Below are 10,420 nucleotides of genomic sequence, written 5' to 3'. Positions count from 1 at the left end.
CTACCTCAGACAATAGTAAAAGCAGCAAGATATAAATGACCACACTCATTGTCATCGTGCTGGTAACAATAACCTTGCCTATTTCAATCAAAATTTTCTTACACAATCAGTCCTCCAATGTTTGTATATTCTATTTGCATGGATTTAACCAATCACAGATTGGAAATATTTGTAAAAGTGTAATTCTGACTATATTGAACATGTAGATTTTTCTTGCCTTTTCCTAGATAGTAAGATTTAGCAATTATCTGTTTAGCGTTTACTTGACTTTAACATTTCATGCAATCTAGCTATAGTTTAAAGGATGGTGTTGGAGCCCTGTGGCGTGGCCTAGCAGCTAAAGTCCTTGCCTTGCATGCGCTTGGGTCCCATATGGGCGCCAGTTCTAATCCCGGCAGCTCCACTTCCCATCCAGCTCCCTGTTTCTCCACTTCCCATCCAGCTCCCTGCTTGTGGTCTGGGAAAGCAGTTGAGAATGGCCCAAAGCCTTGGGACCCTGCACCCATGTGGGAGACCCAAAAGAAGTTCCTGGATCCTGGCTTCGGATCAGCATAGCATCGGCCATTGCGCTCACTTGGGGAGTAAATCATTGGAGGGAAGATCTTCCTCTGTGTCTCTCCTCCTCTCTGTATATCTGACTTTCCAATAAATAATTAAATCTTAAAGAAATAATAAAGGATGGTGTTGTGGTGCAGTGAGTTAAACTGCTTCCTACAACAGCAGCACCCCATCTAGGTGCTGATTTTAGTCCCAGCTGCTTCACTTCTGACCCCTGCTACCTAGCTCCCCACTAATGCACCAGGGAAGGCAATGGAAGATACCCCAAATACTGGAACCCCAACACCCCCATGAATATTAAGGCATGTCGCTTCAGCCTTCCATGGTAGCGTTTGTTGTATTACTTTGGTGAGTGAACCAGAGTGAAGATCTCTCTGTTACTGCGTCTCTCCTTCTAGGTCACTCTGCTTTCAAATACATAAGTAAGTCTTGTAAGATTAGTTTGTGGGAAGAAGAGCGGGAATGGCACTGTGTTAAGATGCCCATATCTCATTTTGAGCACCTGGGTTTGAATCCTGATTCTGCCTCCAGACTGCAGCTTCTCACCAGTGCAGACCTTGGAGACACGAATCACGGCTCAGGTCCTGGGTTCTGGTTACCCACACCTGCATTGCTTTGCTGTCTCCTAGCTGTGCTCTCTATGGGGCATGTGCAAATAGATTATGTGCAATCAGAACTTGAGCTTCTGTATACTTTGGTATCCATGGGTATGGCTGACCAATCACCTTTGGATCCCAAGGGACGAAAATATTTTTTTTTTTCCATTCACTTAGAGGGTGTGGCATAGCACTTCCACATACTATCAATTAAAGGGAGACATCAGATTCTTCAGGGTTTTTTTTAAAAAAATATTCTATTCAAAGCATCCTTTAGAGAAGCATTTATGAACAAAATCAAGCTATCAAGAAGGAAAATTGAAATGTGGTTCTTCAAAATTTGAATTCGTCATCAATATGCTTCATCAGGTAAGCCTCTGGATTCTCTTCCACGCAGCCTTCCTTCTCAGTTTCCCTATCTTTAGGGCTGTCTGTTTCATCTTGGGGCCAATTATAATAATAAATAGGCTTCAATCTTTTCACGTAGATGTTCTTGACCATTTTTTGGAAGCTTTGTTTAATGGTGGAGGAGATCATGCTGTGAGCGATGTTCTTCAAAATACCGTGAGTTTTTTCTGCCAAGTCTTGGATTTCGGGGTCTTTATCCCGACGCACGCGTTCAATAGCTGAAATGACAGAGACACCCTTAACTCACGGCATCTTCCGGAACAGCCCCATCACCAACTCCCAGTGCTCCTCTGCTCCCCGCCTGCCCTTTTTCTCACACCACTCCACACAGGCATGCGAAGATGTTTGTGAATATTAAGTACAGATATTAGTCACAGTAATGACAAGTCATGGCTTTAAAATAAAGAAGCATAAAATGAATGCTATCTGCCTATTGACACGGTGCTACAGACTCAAACATAACTTGGCATATTTGTGAGTAAATGGGAAAAAAAGTTGCAAACTGTTACAATAGATTTTATAATAAACACTTAGTACTGGATCTTTTATAACATACCCGATATCATATATGCAGTAAAGTGTTAATATTATCCTATCTAGATAGTGGGCCCTGGGAAATCACAATGTTTTTAATAAAAGAAACAGAAAAAGAAGGAAATGTAGAAAAGAGGAGGATGGGAAAGGCAGAAGAGAAAGAAAAGACTTTAACGAAGAGGGAGAATTCAAGTGCTTGTCACAGAGCAGTCAATATGGGTTGAATGAGTGAGAGAATGAACAAATGAGTGAAACAGAAGAAAGAGAACAATTTCCCTAAGGAGTTTCACTAGCTGTAACAAAGCCAATGTTGATAATAGGGGTAGTTATGCACATAACCAGGGATCAATGGAAATCTCCAGTAAAACTACAGTAAAAAAATTAAAAAAAAAAAACTTGAAGCTACAGCAAAAAAAAAAGAAGCCTATTTTTAGTAGACAATGATGGCAGACAGCCATTGTATTTTCTAATGCACATGTTTATTATCGTGATGATGGAATAATGGAGGCTAAGAGAGAGAAAGATGCCGAAGACCCAAATATTTTAATACAAGGCTGTTACCTTTTTAAATTCCATTTCCTGCAAGTATAATATACATGGCTACCACTAAAATGTAAACTCTCGGGGTGGGGGAGACTCCACCTTGTTTCTGAATCTGCAGCTGTCACATAAATACAAATCGCTGAAAAGTGGTTGCTGGAAGAGACTGCATGAATCCTCGACTTCCTGTGGTGCCCAAATTCTCCAGGATGCCCATGAAAAGGATACACAAAGAGACTGAAACAGGAAGATAGAGTAAGCAAAAAGAATAGAGAATAGAAAAGCTGGCACCACACTGCAGCTCAGATCTGGCCATTGCAGCCACTGGGGAGTGAACCAATGGGTGGAAGACTTCTCTAATTCTCTTCTCTCTTTGCAAAATCTGCCTTTCAAATAAAAATAGGAGATGAAAGAAAAGTAGAAAAGAGAGGAGAAAGAAAAGAATCGCTAAGGCAGTCCTCTCTTGGTTCCCCTGCTAGCCAACCTGACACTCCTCAGCCTGGGTTTTCAGATGGACCTCAGGATAGCCCCAGCACTCACCCTCAAACATGACTTCCATTTCGTTTTTGAACAGTAAATGGTCACCCATTGCTGCCAAGTATCCTGTGCACAAAGGGAAGTTGAAATTATCCCAAACATTCCATGAAAATGCATTCTTGCCTGTTATTTGGCTACTTTTCCTACTTTGTTAAAAAAAAAGGCAGCTTTAGTTTATCTTTTAATACTTTTATATAATTAGTACTTACTACAACTGTTTGTTGAGAAATACGCATGTATATGAACTTGTATTAGCCACATCACGCAGCTCAGTGAGAGACCACAACCTGAATATGTCCAGGTCTCTTCTTGGCCACTCCACATAACATTACCAGCATTCCAGAATCCTCCCGCAAGCTCCTTCCAGTCTCTTCCTCCACTTTCCAGATACGTTGTTTTGTTTTTTCTTTCTGTGTTCTTTTAAGAGATTCCTCCATTTCCCTCCTTGAAATAATAGTCCATTTCCGTTTGCATCATGGCAGTGGTTGGCAAATGTTCCAATTAACGTAGTAAAACACCTTGGCCTATTTATTCCTTATTTATGACCATGCTTATTATAGGGAAGAGTTTCTTCAACTCTGCTATGTGATATTCTGTCTTTCAAATGCAACATTTACAAATCTGTTTCGTGGATGGTGGGTGTTGGTATTATTTCTGATTTGGGCTTTCCTATGGTTTACATGTTTGTCTCCTCAATTCACGCAGGATTTCAGTCGCTAAAATCTTCTATTAATGGTACTTGATCTGCTTATGAGTGTAGAACCGGAATCCAGTTACGATGTTTGAAGCTGAGTCCCTCAGAAGTGACCACCTTGCGCTATGATCTGATAGTGGAGCCCTCTGTTTGCAGCCGGGTGGCTTTGTGAGCAGACACACCACAGAGACATCACAGACACATTCGCTCCCTGTCTCTTGCCACAGGATTCCCTGTATACCTCAGGAACTGGGCCAGCAGAAGTTCAGCACCAAAGGCCAAGGAAACGCAGACTTTACAGTCTAAGACTGTGACTCTTCAGATCTGAACCCAAACACATAAAGTTAGCCTGCCTAAGCTATTTTGTTAAAGTAACGATAAGCTGACTAGTACAAAGCTATTATGAAGAGTACTGTGATGGAACTTTTTTTGGTGTATGGATTTTAAGTTTTTTCTATATGCAACTAAGAATTTGGTTGATGGATAATGCATTTTCTTACATTCAATTTTAAAACAAAGCAAGCAAGGAAGCAAACAAAAAGCCTGTGTGTATCAATAGTGCCGCAAATATCGTCTTATAGACGTTGACTTTATACTTTTCCCAAACAAATGCTTGAGTGTTACACATCACTGTGGTTTTACATATTTGTAATTACTTTAAAATTTACTGCTTATATGTGAAATGATTATTGTTCATTCAATTATCGATTATGGCTAAACAATAAACATTAAACTAAGGTCTTCTTGCTCTTTAGTTGTTAAGCTACATATTTGGTGATATATTAAGTCTTCTTACTGTAACATAAATTTAAAATATGTTATCTCAAAAACTGAAAAGAGTTTTTCAGAGTGCCAGAAAGAGACAAGGAGACTACTTGCTCTAATTCTTGCTACTAACATTTTTCTTTTACGTGATTCTTATAGATTTTGTGGTAGCATCTTATCATGGTATTGATTTACATTTTTGGTGGTATTAATAAGTCATTTATGGAACTTTTGGTCACATGAATATCTCACATGTTTTTATATCAAGTTAAGACACATACACTGCATAACTAAATATTTAGGTTCCATCCTCAGCATCATTCCCAATTCCAACTTCCTGCTTATGAATACCTGAGGCATCGCAGGTGAAGGCTCAAAAAAAAAATGAGTTCAGGTTAAAAATAAATAAACAAAATGAGCTCAGGTCACCCATATGGGAGACATGGCTTAAGTTCCTGGCTCCTGGATTTAGCCAGGTTGAGTATGCAGTTGTATGCAGTTCAGGACTGGACCAATGAATGAGGTTCAATCAATCTCTCTTTTTCTCTCATTCTCCCTCCATCTCTCCTTCCTTCCCCTCTCTGTCCCTCTCTGTCACACTCCTCCCTCGCTCCCTCTTCCCCTCTCTCCCCTACTCAGTCCTCTCTCCCTCCCTCCCTCTTTCTTTCTCTCTCCACCACCTCTCCCTCCCTCTTTCTTTCTCTCTCCACCGCCTCTCCCTCCCTAACTCCCTAAGAATTGAGGTCAAGATACTTAAATGCAAGCTATCAAATTTTATGGACAGTTGCGGCACACTATAAGCTGTCAATCCAATTCATCATTCCTTTCTTGTTCATTTAAATAACCATATTTCCTAACATCTCTTGAATTGATAGTTTTGGCCATTGTAACTTGAAAATGAACACTGATTCAACTTTGAGGGAAGCTTTCAAAATTGTACTGACCCAGTTGGAAAACCCATCTTTTCCCTTTTTTTTTGTTTCATCATCCATGTAACCCTGTCAAAAGTAATCAGAAACAGTTTCACTGTAAGTCCATCATTGTCTGGAAGTAGAAATGCATACTACATTGTATCCTCACATCTGGATATGTTAGTCTCCATTTCACAGCTACTGTTACAATGCAACTGTTTACTATATCTTGACAATAGGATGCCGGACTCTCTGCCATTGTCCATGCCTGCAATGATGGACATATGACTGAGTATGAAGAATTATACTTTCATAATGACATAGAGGAACTAGTTGGGAAGGGGGAATTGAGGCTGGGATAAAGGAAATACCATAAAATGTTAATAATAATAATAATAAAATGTAAAAAAATACTCAATAGAAAAAAAAGACTGGAGGGGAGAATAAAGGGGAAGAAGCTTGGAGGAAGGGGAAGGGAGACCCCAGGGCCAATTAAACTGCATCAAAAAATAATAAATAATAAACCTATGGGAAAAAAAGATATTTATATTCTCAATTAATAAGCATAAGGTATGTGATAGAGTTGATGCATTTCTATTTTAAAATTTGATGGAATGACTCCTCTGTTCTTGCTCAAAGTTCAAGCATCACGATGCTGCAGAATAAGAACAGTATGCTGTCCTGTCCTGTGTTGCTTCACCTCCAGCTACCTCAGGCGCTTTTCTGCACAGTTTCTTTTATATATGTACGTAAAGCATAGACAGTTTGGTTACATGTAAGCAGAGTTTGGTGTGATATAATAAGGACTGTTTAAACATTGCTCTTTGACTTATTCAGCAAGTCCTTTTCTATGCATGCATGCAAATATGTGAATGTTTTGACTGTATGAATGTGGTTTTAGATGTTATTAAAAATGCTTCCTTTTTCCCTCTTAAAAAAGTAATCAAAAAACATAAGAGCCACCTGCTCAGGACAGATAGAAATACAAAATGAATATTCACAGCTGCGTGTTGTTCTTTACTGTATGAGAAAAGCCAAGGATAAGTTTTCTGGAGAGATTACCAAGTCAAAAGAATATGCATTTCACATCTTCATTCATATTTTGTTATTTCCTTTTCTGCAATTTAACAATTATTCTCTTAACAAGTTAAATGAATGATTCCATGCTTCCTGCACCCGGGGCCAATACTGTACAGTGTAAAAGTCTGGGATTTTTTTCAGTTTCATAAACAGTATTTCATTGTCACTATGCATCACTTTTTGGATAAAGTTGTGATACTTTTATATTTACGAGCTAAGCAAATTTTTTTTTCATATTTCTGCTCATTTTTCAATAAGATTTTTTGTCCTCTTTACATTTTATTGTGTTAATTTTTTTTGGACTAATATACAACCCTGGCACATTTTGGGGTGTTTAAGAATTCCTCAGTCAATGGACATCTATCCTTTATCTGCAATGCATACAAATAATTCATTTGAGCTGGACTTTTGATTTTATCTATGATAGCTTTGTACTGTAAAAATTCTTCATTTTGTACAGTCATCAATCTTTATAGTACCTGGACTAATTGCTACTTTGAAAGATCAACTATTTCCATAATTGTGAAGATTGTCCATGTTATCTTATGCAACTTTATTTACTATTGTGATTTTATTTTCAGTACTCGAAAAACATTTATCAAAATTAAATACCATTTGGAATGTATTCAAATGTAAGAAGAAATTTAAAAATGATTTTTAAGATTTCAAGTGACTAAGTAGGTACCCCCTGGAATATTCAAGGAATATTCTTTTTAAAAAAAAATCTATTTATTTTTATTTGAAAGTCAGATGCATATAGAGAGGAGGAGAGATAGAGAGGAAGATCGTCCATCCAATGATTCACTCCCCAAGTGACTGCAACGGCCACCTCTGAGCCGATCTGAGCCCAGGAGCCAGGAGCTCTTCCCGGTGTCCCACTCAGGTGCAGGGTCCGAAGGCTTTGGGCCTTCTTTGATTGTTTTCCCAGGCCACAAGCAGGGAGCTTGATGGGAAGCAGGGCTGCTGGGGTTAGAACTGGTACCCATATGGGATCCTGGCATGTTCAAAGTGAGGATGTTAACCACTAGGCCATCTCACCAGGCTCTCAAGGAATAGTCTATATTTGTATTGCTGTTAGACTAAGTCAATGTTTCACTTTGTAAACTATGGCATCTTCGAGGGGTTCTTTCTGGATGCTATTTTGGTCTGATTAAGCTGTTCTTTGCATTCACTCTACATGACTATATAGCTGTAGCTTTGCTAATGCTCCTGAGAGGACTAACCCCTCTTACTTATTCTTTGGCTATAGTTTCAATTACTCTTGCAGGTTAACTTAGAGTTGATACTGCAATTTTGTAAGCAAAGAAGCTGTTAATATTTTAACAGGCATGTTATTTACCGTCCCTGAGATATTTGCTCCCTATAAGTATTCCTTCATCCTTGTTTTCCCTTCTATTCCATGGGGAAAAACAGGAGAAGTTAAGCTATATGTACCCAGTTGGGAATTCAAAATGAGGCATTCTTTATCTTAACATTCCAAGTGATAATCTAATGGGAACAAATTTACCAGAGTACAGAAGATCAAAAACTTTACTTGTTTTCTTTTTAGTGTCTTTCTGGACTTTCTCCACCCCGTTTTTCTTAGACAAAATTTTATTGGGTAATGTAGCTTTACTTAATTATTGTATTTTATGGTTAAGGAGATCCAAGCTTTACTAAAGGTGTTGTTTGTACATAATTTTAAATCATTGTTATTCTTGGGCTGTGCATGGTGCTCTAGTGGTGAAACCCTTGCCTTGCATGTGCTGGAGTCGCATTTGGGCACTGGTTTGTGTCCTGGCTGTTCCACTTTCCATCCAACTCCCTGCATGTGGCCTAGGAAAGAAGTAGAGGATGGGTAAAAACCTTGGGACCCTGCACCTACATGGGAGACCTAGAAGAAGCTCCTGGCTTTAGCTTGGCTCAACTCCGGCCATTGTGTCCACTTGGGAGTGAAACAGTGGATGGGGAATCGTTAGTCTCTCCTTCTCTCGGTAGATCTGCCTTTCCAATAAAAATAAATAAATCAAATAAGTTGCAAATCATTTTTTTTGCATAGTGTTTTCTTTTAAATATTTTTAATTTTTATTGGAAAGTTGTATATACAGAGATGAGGAGAGACAGAGAGGAAGATCTTCTATTCGTTGATTCACTCCCTAAGTGTCCAGACAGACAGAGCCATGCTGATCCAATGCTAGGAGCCAGGAGCTCCTTCTGGGTCTCACAAGTGGGTGCAGAGTCCCAGGGCTTTGGGCTGTCCTTGACTGCTTTCCCAGGACACAAGCAGGGAGTTAGATGGGAAGCAGAGCTGCCAGGATTAGAACTAGTGCCCACATGGGATCCTGAGCACATGCAACGTGAGGACTTTAGCCACTAGGCCACTGCACTGGGCCTGCATAATGTTTTTAAAGTTGGGGAGGTGGATGTGGATTAGTGGTATGTCATTTTCCTAAAAATCTGTCAAAAATCTGTCTTCTTGAACATGCCATATGTAATAATATAATTGCACAGCTATACTCTGAGTACCACAAAAACAAGGCATTTTGTAAGTCACTATTCACTATGGAGTTTATGACGAAAGCAGAGGTCCATGGTTATCACGGAAAATTCATAATCTGGAGGAAACCCTCCAGCTGCTATCCCATTCTGAACATTTAAAGACAAATTAGGAGTTGAAGACAAGAGTTTCCTTTACCTATTAAAATAATTGCCGCTCTCTTCAGATACGTTCGGGAGCTCCCCAGGAATCCTAAGGTATCAGATATCAAGTCTTTAACGTAGCTCTTATAGGAAATCAGCTGAGAATAAAAAGAAAAATGAAGATACTCTCAGTTGCTTAGAAAGCCAATGCGTTCCCTCCAGAAGGGATTGCAGAGAAGACTTTTATGCCATCTCAGATTGAATGTGGGGTTTTCACGCGTCGATTCTACTCTTTAGCTTGCAGATAATATTCAGTTTCTACACTTGATCTTAGCCAAAAAGCCGAGAAGCGATAGTGTTGTGTTTCTGACATGACTCCCAGACCAAATATTGTATCTCCAATCATTATTGGTCAACCCCTCTCTCTCTCTCTCTCTCTCTCTCTCTCTCTTTGCAATTCATGCTGCTTTTCATGGGAACAGTAGCAAAATTCTTCCAATTCCATTTCAGTGACCTGGAATGTTTTTCCTACCTTTACAAACACCCAAGACTCAAAGGACACGGGTTGAACACACAAGAAAAGAGGATCAATGTGAAGGAAGATTGGGTGAAATATTCCAGTATTTTCCCTTCTCAAGCTTTAGTTGCGATCATTTATTATCTTTTCCTCATGCTTTTTAAGACCCATCCTTTTCCATCACACAGTTGAGCACCCTGCATAGCCTCTACATTTTGTCTGTCCCTCTTATCGTGTCCAAAGCAGGACTGCTTACTAGATTGTTACAGATGTTTAGCACCACTCGCTCAAAACAGTATGTTTCATCCTTCTTCAGATAGGATGTTGACCACTTCAGCTGGGAGGCACATATTTCCAATGTATATCTACATGCCTGTGGGACAGAGAAAGGGCGGTGAGCAACCGTCATTTGCTCTTCTGTGAAACATTGTAATTCTCTGTAAGAGTAAGAGGAACAAGACCTAAAGGCCATACCTTTACTACTCTCTTCTCCACATCCTCCAAAAACAGGACAAGGGGCACCAGGGCGCCGAGGACCACAGGGCTCAGCAAGCACATGTACCGATTCATGTCATTGAGTAAGTCACCAAAGTGCCGAATAGCCATGCTTCGAATACCCCCATTGCTCTGAAGGGTGCACCCAGAAAAGAGAAAGGCCCCA

General features: G+C 39.6%; 1 protein-coding gene across 1 annotated transcript in view; it reads right to left on the bottom strand.

Moving 5' to 3' along the window:
- Positions 1–1,390: 1,390 nt before the first annotated feature.
- MROH9 (maestro heat like repeat family member 9) overlaps positions 1,391–10,420 on the bottom strand; it is a 53,412-nt gene continuing 44,382 nt past the window's right edge. Inside the window, exons 17-21 of the mRNA XM_040986792.1 lie at positions 10,234–10,386; positions 10,016–10,132; positions 9,298–9,400; positions 3,177–3,239; positions 1,391–1,780 (exon numbers count right to left, since the gene is read on the bottom strand). Coding sequence (XP_040842726.1) covers positions 1,488–1,780; positions 3,177–3,239; positions 9,298–9,400; positions 10,016–10,132; positions 10,234–10,386 — 729 coding nt within the window. The 3' untranslated portion in view covers positions 1,391–1,487. The remainder of the gene's footprint in view (positions 1,781–3,176; positions 3,240–9,297; positions 9,401–10,015; positions 10,133–10,233; positions 10,387–10,420) is intronic.

Source organism: Ochotona curzoniae, unplaced genomic scaffold (genome assembly GCF_017591425.1).
Source record: "Ochotona curzoniae isolate NIBS_2020 unplaced genomic scaffold, NIBS_Ocur_1.0 contig_4558, whole genome shotgun sequence".
NCBI lineage: Eukaryota > Metazoa > Chordata > Mammalia > Lagomorpha > Ochotonidae > Ochotona > Ochotona curzoniae.
Note: the sequence above shows the minus strand (reverse complement) of the source record. Positions and strands in the feature narration are given on the sequence as shown.